The 20,523-nt window shown below is 32.3% G+C and overlaps 2 protein-coding genes across 2 annotated transcripts; both read left to right on the forward strand.

The window, feature by feature from the left end:
• On the forward strand, positions 1-921 carry LOC141546006 (olfactory receptor 4C11-like). Its single transcript, XM_074273473.1, has one exon. The coding sequence runs from the start codon at positions 1-3 to the stop codon at positions 919-921; it is 921 nt and encodes a 306-aa protein (XP_074129574.1).
• An 11,223-nt stretch (positions 922-12,144) lies between these two features.
• Positions 12,145-13,077, forward strand: LOC141546551 (olfactory receptor 4C15-like). Its single transcript, XM_074274483.1, has one exon. The coding sequence runs from the start codon at positions 12,145-12,147 to the stop codon at positions 13,075-13,077; it is 933 nt and encodes a 310-aa protein (XP_074130584.1).
• Positions 13,078-20,523: the final 7,446 nt, after the last annotated feature.

Here is a 20,523-nt window from a genome sequence, read left to right on the forward strand (position 1 = left end):
ATGAGAAACAATGTGACTGAATTCATTCTGCTTGGACTGACACAAGACCCAGAGAAGCAAAAGATAATATTTGTCATTTTCATGGTATTCTACAGTGCCACTGTGTTGGGGAACCTATTGATTATTATAACAATCAAGACCAGTCCTACACTTGGTTCCCCTATGTACTTTTTCTTAACCTACTTATCCATTGCAGATTCTTGTTTTTCTACCACCACAGCTCCCAAATTGATTGTGGACAACCTTTCTCACAAGAACACTATTTCCTTTGATGAATGCATGACTCAGCTCTTTGCCTTGCATTTTTTTGGGTGCATGGAAATATTGGTCCTCGTTTTAATGGCGTTTGATCGCTATGTAGCCATCTGCAAGCCTTTACACTATTCAGTCATCATGAACCAGAGTTTATGTGGGATTCTGATTCTATTAGCATGGATAGGGTCATTTCTGCATTCTATAGCCCAGATAATCCTTATCTTGAGTGTACCCTTCTGTGGTCCCAATGTTATTGACCATTATTTCTGTGACTTGCAACCTTTATTGAGATTGGGATGCATGGATACATATGTATTAAATCTGCTAGTAGTTTCCAATAGTGGAGCCATATGCTCAGTAAGCTTCATTTTGTTGATGATTTCCTATGCAATTATATTACACTCCCTGAGAAATCATAGCGCAGAAGGAAAGCGCAAAGCCCTCTCCACCTGCAGCTCCCACATCATTGTTGTCATCATATTTTTTGGTCCCTGCATATTCATATATACCCGGCCTCCAACCACCTTCCCTCTTGATAAGTTGGTGTCTGTATTTTATACCATTATAACACCCTTCCTCAATCCTTTGATCTACACTCTAAGGAATGAAGAAGTAAAAAATGCCATAAAGAAGCTATGGAGCACCCGAGTGAATTCCAGTGATTAATAATATGTTAATACATATTTTTTACATTGTTCAAGGATGATTGACTCAAATTAGAAGATGTGCAATTGATATGTGATAATCATAATGATACTATATAAATGTATTGATTTTGTACAATATTTTAATAACTATTTTAATAGACCTATTTTACTTTGTATTTCATTGTATTTTATTCTATGCCTTGGAAGTCATTACTTATTTGATCTTGAAAGTTTGAAATATATAATTTCCTTTGATTTTATCACAATTTCAAAGAGTGAAGAAAAGATTGCTGTCAGGGTATTATTTATTTTAACTCACATTGAACAAAATCTTAAAAAAAACTCAGTAAAGAGAGTTACTGGATCTTATGTTAATATAATAATGTTTTGGTAATATATAATATATTTAATAATTAGGTTATTTAGTTTCCAATTAATATTTGTTCTCTTTTTCTCTGGCCCTTTATAACTGTTACTTATTGTTGCATTGGGATCTAAAAATATAAGGTTCTGTTTAACTTTCTGGAGTCTGTGTTTCAACTGAGTAATCCCCACAAGAATAGCCATGTGATAAAGTCCAAAAGTCTTTATTGTCTCCTTCACAGTTTGTCTCCTTGCCTATTTTTCAATAATTTTACATTTAAGGAAATTCAGATAGACAAGGATTAAGTGACTTATACAAGGTTAGTAAGTGATTGAGGCCTGATTAGAAGTCAATTCTTTCTGACTCCATTCCCAGAATTCTATCTGTTGTGGCAATCAGCTGCCAAAGTTTCCTTATATTGATATTCCTCCACGAAATGTCTGCTGATGAATGTATTTCACAATAGTTCTATTCTATGAATTCCAATTGGACCAAATAATACAAAGGCTACCATTAGATTTCAAACTATCATGGATTGCAGTACAATCATTTTAATATGTGAATGAGGAGATAACCAATCTCTTGGTACTGGGGAGATGCTATTTGTAGCCTAATTATTCTACTTGAGTTGTGATGATATTGGGACCATGAAATATTTGAGGGTCAATAGTGATGTTTTTAGGCATGCATTTCCTGGGGAGTGAAGGCAAGATGGTTGAGAAGACATATGTCTTTTTCTGAGTTCTTCCCTAGGTGCCTCAAATTAACAGCAAATCAAGCCTCTGAAATGGTTTTGGAGTGGTAGAACCCACAAATATTAGGAGTGTAACAAATTTCTAGTAGAAAATAATTTCGAAGATCTTCAGAAAAGATCTGTTCAATGAGGAAAGGAAGAAAGTGGGTAAAGCACAGGCAATGTGGTGTCTATGCACCCGGGGATCTACAAGGAGGAATATATAATAGTGTTGACTAAAATGTCATGGTTGCAAGCTAGGAGATCAACAGATTAGTTGTAAGATATCCAATACAAATACAAAAGGCAAACAGTGAATCCCTAAACTCTGGAATATCACAGGACCTGGACAGGCCCACACAGCTCTGTAACTTGGTCAGCAATGACCCAATACATCCACTGTAGAACAAACTAGGGAAATCTCCCATTTGCACTAAAAGCAGACCTAAACTTTTTTTAAATTTTTTTAATGAGCAAAAAAGCAAAAAGAACTCTGACCATAATAAATAGTTTTTATGAAGAAAGAGAACAGATTTCAAACTCAGAGGACAGTAAAAGCAGATCACCTCCAGATATGAATTGTTACCCATCTCACAAGGCTCTCTTGGAAGAATTCAAAAAGGATTTTAAGAGAGAATTAGAAAAAAAACATGGTGAAAGGAAATGAGAAAATGAGAACTTAATTATATTAAATTAACAAGTTTTTTTTTTTTTTGTAACAAAGCCAAAGCAGACAAGATTTTAAGGGAAGCAGAAAACAGAGGAAAACTATATGCAGCCTTTTTGATAAAAGCTTCATTTCTAAAATATATAGAGAATTGATTTAAATTTATAAGAATACAAGCCATTTTCTAAATGATAGTCAAAATATATGACCAGACAATTTTTCAAATAAAGAAATTAAAACTATTTGCATTTATATGAAAAATGCTCTAAATTAATATTGATCATAAATATAAATTAAGACAATTCTGAGATACTATGACACATCTTAGATTGGCTAAAATGTCCAGAAAATATATTGTGAAAAGTTGGAGAGGCATAGGGAAACTGGGACAGGAATATGTGGTTGATGGAAATTTGTGAACTAATCCATTTATTTTGGAGAATAATTTGGAACTATGCTTTGATCTAGGAGTGTGTCTACTGGTCTGGTATCCCAAAGAGATCCTAAAAAAGGAAAGAAAAAAGACTCACATGTGCAAAAATGTTTGTAGCAACCCTTTTTATAGTGGGAAGGAAATGGAAACTGAGTGGATGCCCATCAACTGGAGAGTGGCTGAATAAGTTATGGTATATGAATGCTATGGAATATTATTATTTTATTACAAATGATCAGCAGGATCATTTCAGAGAGGCATGGAGAGACTTGTTTGGATGTATAATAAATTAAATATATACAACTAAGAGGGCACTTTACACAGTAAAGGGAAGAATGAACACTGATCAATTCTGAGGGACATGGCTCTTTTCAACAATAAGGAGATTCAAGCAAATTGAAATAGGATTTTGTGATGGAGTCATTTAAACCAGAAAGAGGATTGTGGGGAGTGAATGAGGATACCAACATATTATTTTCATCTTTTTTCGTTGTTTGTTTTTTGTTTGTTTGTTTGTTTTTGTTCTCTTTCTCATTTCCCCCCCTTTTGATCTCTTTTTTCTTATGCAATATTGTAATCATGGAATCATGGATAAAATTGCACTTATTTAACATATATTGGATTACTTTCTGTTTAGCAAGTAGTTTAGGGAATGGAGGGAGAAAAATTTGTAACACAATGTATTGCAAGGGTGAATTTGAAAGTTATCTATGCACATTTTGAAAATTTAAAACAATGTTTTTATTAAAAACTGCAGTTAATATAAAATACTTGGAAATCTGCATACCCAGAAAAACCCAAGTACTATATAAATATAATTATAAAACACTTTCCACACAAATAGAATTAAATATAACCATTTGGAATTATATCAAGTGCTCATATGTGGACTGAGTTAATATAATAAAATTGACAATCCTATGTAAATTAATTTATTTATTCTGTGCCATACCAATCAAACTGCCAAGAAATTACAAGAGTTAGAAAATATAACAACAAAATTCATCTGCAAGAATAAAAGTTTAATAATTTCAAGGAAATTATTAAAAAGTCCAAATGAAGGTGGCCTAGTTGTAATCAGTAGCATATATCAAGATCATTTGGTATTGGCTAAGAAATAGAGTTATTGGTCAGTGATATAAGTTAGGCCCACAAGACACAATAATCAATGACTATAACAATTGTTTAGGATAAACCCAAATACTCCAGCTGCTTGGACAAGAACTCACTATTTGATAAAAATTTGCTAGGAAAACTGAAAAATATTATGGCAGAAAGTAGGCATTAATCAACACTTAACATGCCATACTAAGATAAGGTAAAAATGGGTTTATGAATTAGATATAAAGGGTGACAGTATAAGAAAGTTAGGACAGCAAGAGCTTGTTTACCTCTCATATTTGTGGAGAAGGAAGGAATTTGTGGCCAAAGAAGAATTAGAAAACGGTATGAAATGGAAAATGCATAATTTTGATTATGTTAAATTAAAAAGATTTTGTACAAGCAAAACTAGTGCAGACAAGATTATAAGGGAAGTGAAAACTGGAAAAAAAATTATATCCAAGGGTTCTGATAAAGGCCTCATTTGTAAAACATATAGCGAATTAACTCAAATTTATAAGAATAAAAACTATTCTACAATTGATAAATGGTCAAAGGTTATGTGTATACAATTTTAGGATAAATACATTAAAACATTTCTAGTCATATTAAAAATGCTCTAAATCACTATTGATTAGAGAAATACAAATAAGACAATTTTGAGATATCACTACAGATCTTTCAGATTAGATAAGAAGACAGGAAAAATAATGACAAATGTTGGAGGGAATGTGGTAAAACTGGGATAATAATCCATTATTGATGGTGTTGTTAACAGATCCAATCATTCTAAAGAGCAATTTGTAATTATGCCCAAAGGAGTATTAAACTCTGCTTATTCTTTTTATCTAGCAGTGTCTCGACTGGGTCTGTATCCCAAAGAGATCTTAAAAAAGGGAAAAGCAATTACGTGTGCAAAAATGTTTGTGGTTGTCCTTTTTGTAATGGCAAAAATCTGGAAATTCATTGGAGGCCCAGCAGTTTGAGAATGATTGAACAAGTTAAAATATATGAATATTATTATTCTATAATAAATGATCAGCAGAATGATTTCAGAGCAGCCTGGAGAGACTTACATGAATTGATGCTAAGTGAGTAGAAGTAAGAGAACATTGTACAAAATACAAACAATTCTAAAGATAATCAATTCTGATGTACAGGGTTCTTTTCAGCTCTGAGGTGATTCAGCCTAGTTCTAATCTACAGTGATGGAAAAAACCATATGCTCCTAGAGAGAGGACTGTGGAGACTAAGTATAGTTCACAATATATTATTTTCACTTTTTTGTTGTTATTTGCTTGTTTTTATTTTATATCTCATTATTTTCTTTTTTATTTGATATTTCTTGGGCAGCAAGATAATTGTGGAAATATGTATAGAAAAGTTGCATATGTTTAATATGTATTGGATTGCTTACTGCTTGAGGCACTGCATGGTGGAAAGGGAAGGAGAAAAAAATATGAAATGCAAGGTTTTGTATTTGTGATGAATGATAAGGATGAATGATAAAAATATGTATGCATACATTGTGAAGATAAAAAGTCTAAAAATAAATAAATCTCCAGTCTAAAATATGGCACTTGTTTAACATATATTGGATTACTTATTATCTGGGTGAGGATGTGTTAGAAAGAGAGAGAGAAAATATTTGGAACATAAGGTTTTGCAAGAGTGAATGTTAAGAAATATCTACACTTATATCTTGAAAATTAAAAGCTTTAAAATGTAATAAATTTCCAGTTTAAAAAGAATTGCACATGTTTAAATTGGATTGGTTGCTGTCTAGAGAAGTAAGAAAGAAAAGGAGGGAGAAAAAACTTGGAACACAGAGTTTTGCAAGGGTGATTTTTGAAAACAATCTTTGCATTTATTTTTTTTTCTGAAGGAATTTTTTTTATTTAATAGTTTTTATTTACCAGATATATGCATGGGCAACTAACTCCACAACATTGACAATTGCCAAACCCCTTGCTCCAATTTTTCCCCTCCTTCTCCACCCCCCCCCAGATGGCAGGTTGACCAATATATGTTAAACATGCTAAAGTATAAATTAAATTAAATATAATATATGCATACATGTCCAGATAGTTGTTTTGCTGTACAAAAAGAATCAGACTTTGAAATAGAGTGCAATTAGCCTGTGAAGGAAATCCAAAAGGCAGGTGGACAAAAATAGAGGGATTGGGAATTCTATGTAGTGATTCATAGTCATCTCCCAGAATTCTTTTGCTATGTGTAGTTGGTTCAGTTAATTACTGCTCTCTTGGAACTGATTTGGTTCTTCTCATTGTTGAAGCATGTATTTTGAAAATTAAAAACTGTTATTAAAATAAATAAAATAAAAAGATATTCTTTAAAAAGATTAATTGAAAACATTACAATTTTCTCCAAGATTGGCATCAATACAAATCAGAGCTATTTATCCATGTTAATTGGCTTTAATAATAATTAAAGCCAAATAAATTAAACTGTGTTAACATGTAGAATGATCCTCAGTCCTTCAGGGACTTAGGCAGCTCTGGAACTTTGAAATGTCATACATAAATACTTCTTAGAGGAAAAGATATCCATTTGGCTCTACATGTTCTATGTAGAAGAGGTTTTGAGAAAAAAAGGAAATGAAACCACAAAGATGTTACATCCAAACTATAGGATAATTTTTTTTTTGCTTATTGATATAAATTTAAAAATTTTTAAAAATTGAAATAAAAAAATATCTGTGATACTTTTCCTGACATGAGAGTAATAATCATATGGAAAAATTTCTGGAAGTTTCTCAAAATAAGTCTCTATTTATTATTTAGCTCAATCCTACCTTTATTGAGTGCAGTTCCTGATATCAGAGCAAGATAACATAGCTGTCTTAACATCTGAAATGTCAAGAACTTTACATCAAAGAACTTCAGAGATACAAAGATGGCACCTCTATATTGGCTGTAATTCTTCAATACTAACTTGCTCACTGTAAGTTTTATAGCATGTTTGAAATAGTTTTTTTCCACACAGATTCCCCCAAATGTAGAATTTGTCCCCAATCTCAATGTGTATACAGTGCTTCATTCTTTTTAGCTAGATCAGTATTTGAAAATTCTTCCGTGAACCTTATATTGCATATATAGGGGAAGGATGAAAGTAAGCACTTGACAGAAATTTCTTAAAGTCACCTCTGACTCAGGAATGGATATAGCTTTTTAGGGACTCATTAAGGGAACATGTACTGAAAGTTTTATTTCATATGTATATATGCAGATTTCATATTACTTTTACCTCAAAAGGAAGCTTTTTTTTGTTCTTTTCTTTTTTCTTTATTCCCTTCTGTTCTTATCTTTTTCTTCCTTCCTTCCCTCCCTACTCTTTTCCTTCCTTCCTTCCTTCCTTCCTTCCTTCTCTCTCTCTCTCTCTCTCTCTCTCTTTCTCTCTTTCTCTCTTTCTTTCTTTCTTTCTTTCTTTCTTTCTTTCTTTCTTTCTTTCTTTCTTTCTTTCTTTCTTTCTTTCTTTCTTTCTTTCTTTCTTCATGACAATGGATCTGGGAAAAGAAATATTAGCATTTACACTTTTTCTTTTTTTGTTTTTGTTTTGTTTTGTTTTGTTTTTGTTTGTTTGTTTGTTTATTTTTTCCCTGAGCGGGGGGGTGGCCATGACTCAAGATAACCTTTGCTTAAGTCTATTTCCATGTACACAACCCATTATGGCTGAAGTTAAAGGAGAACTGTTTAATAAAACAAATAAATTTAATTCTCATCATTATTTGTTATAATTTACCCTTTATCATTTACCATTTTCAAAACTATGTTGTAATTTAGTTTCTTTACTTTGATTTCCAATCACAGCACTCATGGATCATAAAACTCTATCCTCTTATTGATTCAAATGATTATTATATGTTACAAATTGTGTCAAGCATAAGAAATTGTAGAGATAAAGAGAGCAAGGCAATGCTAGTTTTTAAGGTAATTTAGACTTTTTCAAAGACGAAATGCCATGAATGTTTTTTGTTCAGAGTGTTATGACAGATATAGTCATTTAGGCAGCTTTATCAAGACACTTGGGCAAATTATTTTCCTTAGTCACTTGATTCAATTCAACTTGACTCTTTTTTTCTGAGTAACTGCCTTTGCTTCTCAGTCTGTATATCTATTTTTTTTTCTATATTAGGTGCCCTTTTCTTTCTTAGATATATTTTATGTACCATCCTTACCACAAAGTGAAATTTTCTATGTCTAATGAATAGTTTATCACTTGGTTTTTAATATAGCAGGTTACATATACATTATTATATGAAAATTTTCCCTGCACATCTAATGAAAATGGACAAAAAAGTACTCTCATTTCTGCTGGTGTGTCAATACTGCTAATCACAATTACCTAGAATTTAGCTTTATTTTAACCAGTATTTCTTAATGCATGCATTGCCATCCTAGCTCCTTGGGGAAATGTTAGATTTTCTATACCTGAAGTCAAAATGTGGGTAATTAGATTAAATGCATACTGCAATGAAATTTTCTCAAGTATTGATTGGGCTATATGGCTGCTTAGTCAATCAGTCAGTTAGCACACATATATTAAACGGTTATTATGCAGCAACAGATCAAAAATCACTGGGATTCTAAAGAAAGGAAAGGTCACTGAATCACAATGTAACCAGTCAATCAGTCAAGATGTAATTATTGAGTACCCACTCTAAGCCAGAAATTGTTTGATCTGTTGGAGAATTTTTTTAAAATAATAATTCTTATTTCAAGGAATTGACATGGGAGCAATAATGTTTGAAGAGTTATGTATCAACTATATCATGGCTAAAGAGTTAAGCAAATAAGGCCTGGACAAATAATTCTTCATGTTATCTCTGGTCTTAGTCATTAAAACCCAATATTTAGAAGGCAGTGAGGAAAGAAAGGAGAAAGAGAGACAAGAAAATGAAAGAGAGGGAGAAAGAGAGACACACACACAAAAAGAGAAACAGAGACACACACACAAAAAAAGAAAAACAGAGACACACACAAAAAAAAGAGAAACAGAGACAGAGAGAACCAGAGGCAGAGACAGAAAAGAGAGAGAGAAAAGAGGAGAGGAGAGAAGAGGAAAGGACAGGGAGGGTGGGAGGGAGGGAGACAGACAGAGACAGAAGAGATACAGGAAGAGAGGGAGAGAGGGATGAGAGAGGCATACAGAGAGGGAGGGTGAAGGAAAGGGAGAGGAAGAAGAAGACAGAGGGACAGTTCTACAAAAGATGATATTTGAGCTGTCTTGAAGATAGAGGTAAAATATTAGACTGAGGTAAAGGGACAGAGTTCTCCATGTATGTGGTACAGCAAATGCAGAAGTATAAATTACTGGAGTAGAACTTTATTCCAAAAACACTAAGAATTCTAATGAAGCCTGATTGTAGAATGTACAAATGGGAGAAAACTGAATGAAGACCGGAGAGTAGAAGAGTCAGGTTGGGAAGAAATGTAAATATCAAAATCAATAATTTGGTATTAAATTCTGAAAGTAATAGCAAACCACTGGATGTTTTTCAGAAGAGAGTTAATAGGTAGGCCTATGCTCTTGGAAAATCACATTTATAGATGTCAGATTGTCAATAAATGTGCATAAAGTACCTACTATATTCCAGGTATTCTTCTAAGAATTGAAGATGCAAAGAAAGACAAAATGTAATCCCTAGTTTCAAGGAGTTCACAATCTAATGGGAAGACAATATAAAAGAAACATTGCATAATCAACTTATATCCAAAATAAATTAGAAGTATTCAACAAGGGCAAGGCATGAAATTTAGATGGGATGCAAGGTGGGTTCCTTTGGAATTTGTGATTTTTGTTGCCCAGTTATTTCAGTCCTTTCTGATTCTTTGTGACTCCAATTTGGGATTTTTTTTTGACAAAAATATTGGAGAACATTGTCATTTTCTTCTCTAGCTCTTTTTTTATTTCCTGAGGCATTTGGGGTTAAGTGACTTTCCCAGGGTCACACAACTAGGAAGTGTTAAGTATCTGAGGCCAGATTTGACCTCAGGTCCTCCTGACTTCAGGAATAATTCTCTATCCACTGTACCAACTAGCTGCCCCTTCCAGCTCCTTTTAAAGATGAGAAACTGAGGCGAACAGTGTTAAGCAATTTGTCCAGGGTCATATAACTAGGCAGTATCTGAGGTCAGATCTGTATGAGGATGATGAGTCTTCCTGACTCCAGTCCCTGTGCTATGTGGCTGTCCAGAATTTTACTTGGGACTTGAAGTAAATCCCAGAAGTCAGGAGATGAAAAATGAGAAGGGAGATCATAGTAGTCATGAGGAATAGATGTCACTAATTCTCATAGAAAATGAGGATGGATTTCAATGTGGAGAGACCTGAGGCAGGAGAAAAGCTAGAAGATTAAGTTGTGTAGGAAAGCAATAAGGAATGTCTGTAGCAAGAGGAGAAAAGTATAACCCCTGACATGTCATTCAGTAACTAACTGAAATTTTGTCATTCTGTGTTCTCTTCTTTAATACATGTGGTATTGTAGGTAAAAGCAACAAAGTGGAAGAAACCACAGGACTTTAGGTCAAATTCTGCCTCAGTTGCTCACTCTCAGTGTAACATAAGACAACTCAATCAACCTCACTAATGCTTGGCTTCTTTTTTTACAAAACTAAGGAATTAATTGGGTTGTACTCTGAGTTGTAAATGTATTACCTTATGACTTTATAATTTCATAATAACCTCATAATAACCTTGTGAATTAAGTCGGAGATATGTCATTACTTCATTATATGTAAGTGGAAACTGAGGCAAAGAAAAGTACATGAATTTGCATCAAAAGATTCAAAATTCTCCGGGTACCTTCACTCATTCAGCAGTATTTCCACTAACTCATGTAGTGATACATGAGTTATCTATGAGAACACAGAAAGACTGAATTAGCCAATGAGTGTCCTTCAAAAGATAATAGTGATAGATAACATTTATATAGAACTTACTCTATGCCCGACACTATGATAACAACATTGCAATTTTCTTGTCTCATTTGATCTTCATAACAACTCTGGGGGATAGGTGACATTATTATCCCCATTTTATAGATGATAAAACAGGAAGATAGAGGGAAAGTGAATTATGAAAGGTTACACACTTAGCAAAAATCTGAGGCTGAATTTGAATTCAGATCTTTTTATTCCAAACTTGTGCTATCACTACTGTCCCATCTAGCCACCCAACAAGGTGAATAGCTTTATTTGATAACAAATATAGAGTTAGATATACCTGTTTAGATAAGGGATTGCTGTGTATATGACATACACATATGTATGTTTGTATAACATATCTTAGAGAAAAAGGTTGATCTCTTGAACCATTATAGATCTCATTAAAGGGATGCCCTACTGTTCTGGGGATTATTGAAAGTGTCATGAAGCACCAACTTCTAGTAGTTAGCTATCCTTAAAGAGCTCTATCTCTCCATGGTAGACATTCTATTGACAATAACAAATATTAAGGCTAATGTTACAAATTCATAAATTCCAGAGTTATATTTGAAGATGTATTGATCAAGCAGCCTGTATATTATCAATATTTTAATATTTAATTTTGTTTCATCAGGCCGATCGTATTTTTTTGGCGCATAAAATCAGGCAATGATTTTATTTTTCCTATTTTTAGTTAGTTGACAATAATTTTTTGGAATTTATATAAGAAATAAATACCCTTTATCCTTGCCACATGTGTATATGTATGTGCATGTATTATATTTAACACTTTAACCCCTATCCTCACTGTGATAGGTTTAATCATTCCCACCAATGAGCACTCCATGGATATGTTGTCTTCCCAAATGGGGGCATATTATGTAACATGAATATTTTATTAACCAAGGACAAATAATTCATATTAAAGAAATTTCTTCCTTATTACCTTTGCAGGTGCCCTGTGATCACCAAATTATTGGTCCATAAGGCTGAAATCATGGAAAATCAAAGTTTTGTTACTGAGTTTATTCTATTGGGACTCTCACAGACCCCAGATGTAGAGAAAATCGTGGTTTTTGTCTTTTTACTTTTATATCTTGTAACTCTTCTGGGAAACTTAGTTATTATTTTAACAATCGCCAATACTCCTTCTCTCCTAGGTTCCCCTATGTACTTCTTCCTTTGTTTTTTGTCTTTCTTTGATGCATGCATCTCTTCTGTTGTTATCCCCAAGGTAATAGCAGGCTCCATCTATGTGAAGAACACAATTTCCTTTGAAGGTTGTATGATCCAGCTCTTTGCAGTACATTTTTTTGGTGGTTCTGAGATGCTAGTTCTCACATTCATGGCCTTTGACCGATATATTGCTATTTGCAAGCCATTGCATTATGTAACTATTATGAACAGGAAGCTATGTATCCTACTGGTTAGTGTGGCCTGGGGAGGAGGCTTCTTACATTCCTTGATCCAAGTGCTTTTCATGGTCCAGTTGCCTTTCTGTGGACCCAATGTGATTGACCACTTTATTTGTGACTTGTATCCTTTATTGAAATTAGCATGCATTGACACCCATAAACTTGGTCTCATGGTAATTACAAACAGTGGACTCATCTGCTCAATTAGTTTTGTTCTCTTGCTTATGTCTTATGGAGTCATCCTAAACTCGTTGAGAAAGTATAATGCTGAGTCTAGGCACAAAGCCCTTTCCACCTGTGGTTCGCACATCACAGTTGTTATATTGTTTTTTGTTCCATGCATATTTGAGTATGCACGTCCTCCAACTACTTTCTCCTTTGATAAAACAGTGGAAATTTTTTACACTATTCTAATTCCTATGTTAAATCCTTTTATCTACACATTTAGAAACACAGAGGTCAAAAGTGCCATGAGGAAGTTGTGGACCAGACCAACTCTTTCTGTTGTAAAATAAATAATCCAAAGAAAATTTCTTATTTAATATATGTGTAAAATGATGAACGTTGATTGACCTTTATTTATTAACATGAAAAAATGTGATATATAAAACATATTAGACTAAAAGCAGGCCAGGGGCATAAGACCAGTGTTTTGATGGGATTTGAAACAATGTAAACATATCTCTTTAAATAAGTCATTTCTGTTGTGGAGAATGTATGATTTCAGTTTTCACAAATTTACTCAAGGAGAACTGAATAGTGAAAATGTATGTAACAGATATCAACTGGATGTCATGTTAGACAGTGAGAACCATAATGATTCCCTTTCTTCAAGAATCAGAAAACACATGTTTATATAAGTATATGACAAATATATGTGGATTCAAATTAATTAAAAATAGGTCGAGGACGAAGCAGATGGCAGGATCAATAAATACTTAATGTGACTCTCGACAGATGCTTTGTCAGCAAATATGAGGTGGACCAGAAAATTAAAATTATTGCTTCATGAAGTATATATTCTTTACAAAGGAAAAGATTAAGGCAATGCAGTGTCATTATTCAATAAATAGGAAATAATCAGTGAGCCTGATTGTATAGAACACAGAGTGTGTGAAGAGGAGTAATATAGGGAAAAGAAAGAACTGATCATAAAAGGCCACTACCTAAAACAAATTAAAAAATAAAACAAAATAAACAATTTTTTTAAAGGTGAAGTCTTTTCCCACTACATCTGGGGAAGTTTACTTGATCAAATAGCATATAGTGAATAAATTAAGAGAAAATATAAACAACTTTAATTAAATAAAGTTTGTGAACTTTAGAACAAACAAATCAATGAAGTTAATATTAACAAGAAAACATTTAGCAGGGAACATATATTTGCAGCAAATTTATCTTCCACAGGTCTGATATCCAAGATTATTAGAGAATATCATTTGTATATCAAAAAGATTGATTCCCTAATGGATTAATAATTTCTTTCTCTGTCTCTTTCTCTGTCTCTCTGTTTCTCTCTCTCTCTCTCTCTCTCTCTCTCTCTCTCTCTCTCTCTCTCTCTCTCTCTCTCTCTCTCTGACTTTCTCTGTCTCTATATAGTGTGTGTATATATGTACATACATATTTAAATATGTCTCAAAAGAATAAATGCAAACTGCTCAAGGTCATATGTTAAAAACACGTTTCAATGAACAATAAGAGAAATGTATATTAAAATATCACCAAAGTTTTTTCTTGCAACAATTCAGTTGTTAAAGATGATGGGTAAATGGACCAACAGTTAATAAGCAATTTTATGCTACATGCTCTTATAATTCCTGGGGATTCTTTTAAAAATAAAAGACAGAAATCCTAATAATGCAGGAATTAATATTATAACAGAAGAAACTATATACTTTGTTCTTTGTAAGATTTTTATGTCCAGATCATCACCCTTTATATCTAAATCCCATAATCATCTTTTAAAGAACTCACAAACAACACATCCATTTTTCCAGCCGAGGTTTTAGGTGAGGAGAAACCAAGGAAATGGTTTAAATATTTTAAAGGAGGTGTCAGGGAAAATATGGGAATAAATAATGGTTATATCCATCCAAATTATTTTGCTTCTGATTGAATGTCTATCATTATAAATGATAGAAGAAAACAGAACACTTAAAACAAACTGGATTTGAATACAGTTTCAGATACTTGTTATCTATATGTCTCTGAGCAAGTCAATTAACCCATTTTATCTTAATTTCTTCACTTTCAAAGTGAAATAGACTAAATGAAATCTCTTCCAAACAAAAATGTGGCTACAAGGATCTATTTTTGTGGGAAAATATCATTGTCTTTAAACCATTTTCATTTGTCCTTACTAGAATTTAGTTCATCTAGTCACACTGGGATAACATGCATTCACATTTAGAGGAAACAAACCAAAAAGCTCACTTTAAGACATTGAGTTGGATATGTAGTTCGCTGAGCTAATATAATAAAAATTGCAATAACTTAACCTATTCTGCTAATCAACTACTCTATTTCTTCTTTAAAATATTTTTACATCCAGAATAGCTAGATCATCTTCATTTGCATTTTTTCATTAATTCCCTTGAAGTTCTTGAACTTGTTCTTCCAGATGAATTTTGTCATTATTTTTCTATCTCTGAAAAATAAATTATTTGGAGTTTGGTAAGTATTGCCCTAAGTAGATTAATTTAGGTAGCATTGTCATTTTATATGATCTCTTAGGTAAGAGATTATAAAAAAGGGGAAATGACCTATCTGTGCAAAATGTTTGTAGTATCCCTTTTTGTATTGGGAAGAAACTGGAAACTGAATAAATGTTCATCAGTTGGAGAATGGTTAAATAAGTTATGGTATATGAATGTTTTAGAATATCACTGTTTTGTTTGTTTGTTTGTTTGTTTTTTTCCTGAGGCTGGGATTAAGTGACTTGCCCAGGGTCACACAGCTAGGAAGTGTTAAGTGTCTGAGACCAGATTTAAACTTGGGTCCTCCTGAATTCAGGCCTGGTGCTCTATTCACTGCGCCACCTAGCTGCCCCCAAATATCACTGTTTTATAAGAAACAAGCTGCAGGATGTTTTCAGAGAGATCTGGAGAGATTTACACAAACTAATGCTAAGTGAAGTGAATATAACCAGGAGAGCATTGCATACAGAAATAGCAAGATGAAACAAGGATCAATTCTGATGTATATGGCTCTTTTCAAAAGTGTGGTGATTTAGGCCAGTTTCACTTTTCTGCACTCAGAGAGAAGACTGTGGGGAAAATGTATGTATCTTAACATAATAATTTCACAGTTCTCATTGTTGTTTGCTTGCATTTTATTTTTGTTCATTTTTCTCTTTTTCATCTGATTTTTCTTGTGTACCATAATAATTGTGAATATATATATGTATATAAATATATACACATATATATATATGTGTGTATATATATATATATATATATATATATACATATATATATGCCAAAAATGCCAAAAATGCCCCCAAAAACTAGACTTTTGCAAGAAATGAGTTATGATCAAAAAGCTTATATCAGGAGAAAAAAAATTCTGTTCTTATTATCAAATCATTATTTGAAAACGTTCAAAGTGGAGAGCCAATGTAAAAATTTTCCTTACAGATAAGGAAAAAAGGGCGATAGAGTGTAAGTGACTTGTTCAAGCTAACACAGCCCTCTGTATGTCTGAGATGCTGTTTGAACTCAAAATCTTCTGATTTCAAGTCCATAGCTCAGCCATTATATCCAATTATGCCTTGTACCAAGTTTGAGAGTTTTCCAACTACACTCACTGAAGGGAAAATGCCACATTAAATGATAAAGAAAAGAAAATACCCATTGCTGTGTGGATCTGTTTTAAAGGAATGCCAATTAACTTTTGTTAAAACTTTACTGTGCACGACAAGCTGATTTTACAAAGCCTGGAAAGATTTACCTGAACTAATGCTGAGCAAAACAAGCAGAACCAAGAATACATTACACACAACAACTGCAAGAATGTGTAATGATCAACTACCAAATATCTGGTTCTTCTCAGTGTTTCAGTGATTCAAAGATAGACTTTGGACAGAAAATGTCATAGGCATCCAGAAAAAGAGGGCGACTGAATGTAAATCAATACATGCTATGTTCACTTTTTTTTTTTTTAATCTCTCCCATAGTTTTTTTTTTCCCTTTTGCTCTGATTTTTCTTACCAAACATGATTCATAAAGCAATGTGTATTCATAAACAAATAAATCAATTTTAATAAGACTATTATGCATCAGGAAATATAGTGAGCATTAAAGACACAGATTTAAGCACAAATAAAGAGAACACTATGGATAACAGAAGTATTTATTATGAAGCAAAGGATAAAGAAATCACAAAAAATGTTTTTAATTATGTAATTTTTAAAAAGATTTTACACTCATGAAAATTAGAATTAGAATGAGAACAAAGTAATATAAAATTATTTTTAATGCTTCTTAAAAGAAATATCCGAAAAAATATGTAATGAAATAATTCAAAATATGTGAAACAAGAGGCATGCCCTGAAATGATCAATGGTTAAAAAAAAAAAAAAAAAAAAAAAGATTTGAACAGGTTGTTTTTGATAGAGTGAAATGATTAGAAAAAATGCAACTGAATGTTATGCATTTGAAAGGAAATAATAGGAATGAGAACCTGGTCAGACAAAATCTTTTCTCAATGAAATGATCAATAAGATTTCAGAAAAGTTATTATAAAAACAAACAGACAAATAATTGATTAAATACATACAGATTGAAATATACAGGGATTTAAAAAAAATAGCCAATGCTCGAATTTATTTGTCATTACCATTCATTTGTTGCATGATGTTTTTCGCCTCCACTGTGTGTTATATGAGATGGAGGATTAATTTTTTCTTTGAAAGTAATTTCTTTTTTACAAAGGACTAAATGTTATGTCAAGAAGGACACCTTTATAAAAAGTGTTTTTTTTTTTTTTCTTCTTTGTTTCCCTAATAAATTGCCATAGTGTGAAAGCTTCACCAAAGTAACTTTTATTAAGCACTTAATCTTTTTAGGAGCCATACCTATTCTGTATCTCCAAAAGTTCTGCTTTCTATAGTCTCTCATTGGTTCTATTTAAAAGTAATTGAATTTCTACATTTCATACTTATATCATATCAAGATCACACACATATGAAGAAGACCCATATCAAGATTACACAGAAGAAGATATGCTTCTAAAACTAGTGGAACAATTAAAAAAAAGTGAGGAATGCTTATATTTCAGATAATCAAAACTAAGAGTAAATTATTTATATTTCTTGTTATTTTTCTAACATTTAAGTCATGTCAAGCACTGTGAAAATTTTAGATATTAAATCAAAATGAAGTTTTCCCTATATAGGGAAAAAAGTATAGCTATTGCACTAAAAGTAAAAAATGCTGATAGCAAGATTTTTCTTGTGACCCTCTTACTAAAAGAGTTCATTGGAAAAACAGAAACTCAGCTATCATTGTTATATGGATAATTCTGCTTAACTTTAAATATACACATGTCAAAAATCACTTGTCAAATTCTACAAAATAAAGATTTACTTATGGTCCATTGATAAGCTCCCAGACACTCAATGGTCTATATAACCTAACAAGTAGATTATATATTAAAACAGTGATACTTTTATCCATTCATTCAGTGAACTATGTTTAAATGAATTAAAAACCATAACCCAGTTTTAGAGAATATATTCCAATTTGATTTCATCATTTATCTTTAAAATATTGAATCAATAAATAATGGAAGATTGGATGGGTGGTGCACTTGGGGTTCAGAAAAGGCATACAAATGATGGTGTCTGAATTTCATCTAAGAGGAAGAGAGGGATCGTAAAACATAGTTCATTAAAAGAATGTGAGATGATCAATACAAAAGTTTATATAGAAGATAGGGGAGAGAGAACATAATTTCTTATAGAGTTATATCCAGTTTCTTTGGGACACAGAGCATAAGAGGAGAGTAATGTTCAAAAAACTAAGTAATGACTATGTTAAGTAGGGTTTTAAATATTAAGAATGTGCCAGAACACTCAATCTGGAAAGAATTCATCCATCAGCAATGTTTTCTTAGTCATCTGTTTTGATCAGAATACAGTTCTTTGCATAAATGGAGATATTAAGTATATTCAAACAAGGTTTAGTGCCTGACATAGTTTACAGTATCCTAGGAACAGAAGAAATTAAAATGTTTAGTCATTCAACCTAAAAGTTCACAGAATTTATAATGAGTTACCAAAATAAAGAAAATATTATATAGGATGGAAAATCTTTTAGCAAATTACTTTTTCCTCTTGATTGATTGATTCTTGAGTGACTATTTTTTAAATCACAATTTTAGATGACTTACTAAATTAATGTAGAACAATTTTTCTTTTTTGCTAACTTATGAATTTAGACCATATATTCCCTAAAATTTCATCCTTCTTTAACATTCTATGATCATTGTATTGTAACCAAGAAGATAGTGATTGTAGACACGCAGGGAAATGACAAGAAAATTACACTGAAGAGGGGTGGGAAATTTTTCCAATCATTCTAGGAGAGGTGGTGGGTCATTCGTTATCTCTATATTTTTGAGAGGATCAAACAGGGTTTTCTTTCTTTTCTTTTCTTTTTTATATTTTATTGACAATCTTATGAAACCTATTGGTGACATTTGACAATAATATATAAACACATAGAATTAAAGGATGATTTATTATTTTGGAATTGCTATACTACAATACTCAAAGGCTTATCAAACTGTGCATACCCTGTGACCCAGCAAGGTCTTTATTGGATTTGTACCCCAAAGAGATCATAAAAAAGGAAAAAAAAGGCCTACATGTGCAAAAAACATTTGTAAAAGCCCTTTTTGTAATGTCAAGAAACTGGAAACTGAGTTGTCCATTAGTTGAGGAATGACTGAATAAGTTATCATTTATGAATGTAGTGGAATAAAAAATAAACGATGAGCAAAGTGATTTCAGAAAAGCCTGGAAAGACTTGTATAAACTGTTTTTTAAGTGAAGTGAACAGAAATAAATGAATATTATACACAGAAAAAAGATTGTGTGATGATCAACTGTGATGGACTTGGGTCTTTCATCAATGGAATGATTCAAGGCAATTTCAATAGACTAGGAGTAGAAAGAGACATCCATATCCAGAGAAAGAACTATTGAGACTATATGTAGACTAAAGCACAATATTTTCAACTTTTTGTTGTTTGTTTTCTCATTTTTTCTTTCAACTTTTCATCTGATGTTTCTTGAACAGCATGATGAATATGGAAGTATGTTTAGAAGACCTTTACCTGTTTAACCCTATTAGATTATTTGTTCTTTATAGAATGGAGTTAGGAAGAGAGAGGGAGAAAAAAAAAAAGGAACATGAGGTTTTGGAATGCTGACATGACATGAATGCTGACAATAATCTTTAGATGTATTTGGAAAAATAAAAACCTATGTTTTAAAAAGGAAGTGCTATACTATAAGCCAAGAAACTAATGAATCTCAGGTCAGAAGCCCTGTCAAAAGCATTTTGGGTAGTGACACTGGCAGTTTTCCACTATGACCCACTTCATCTTCTTTTAATCCATGTAATAGTGATATGAAATGATCTTTTATTCTCAAGAAAGAAAGGGAAAACAAATGGTATATTTCCTTTTCCCATTTCCCATATGCATACAGCCTTATTCTAAGGTAGATTCCCTAATCAGCAAGAGACAATTGCTCTTGTCCTGACCAGCATCAGACAAATTGTGACATCATCTCTCTGATAGAGTTCAATTATAGTTCCCTGGAGGCTCAAAGGCAGGCTTCTGGGCTCAAAAACTTTGATACCCATGATATTTTAAAAATTGTGTAATGTTGATCATTTTTAGAAGAGAAAAGCTGATGCAAGATAGTAAGAGCCACTTTGTCATTATAAAATTTT

Source organism: Sminthopsis crassicaudata, chromosome 6, assembly GCF_048593235.1.
Source record: "Sminthopsis crassicaudata isolate SCR6 chromosome 6, ASM4859323v1, whole genome shotgun sequence".
NCBI lineage: Eukaryota > Metazoa > Chordata > Mammalia > Dasyuromorphia > Dasyuridae > Sminthopsis > Sminthopsis crassicaudata.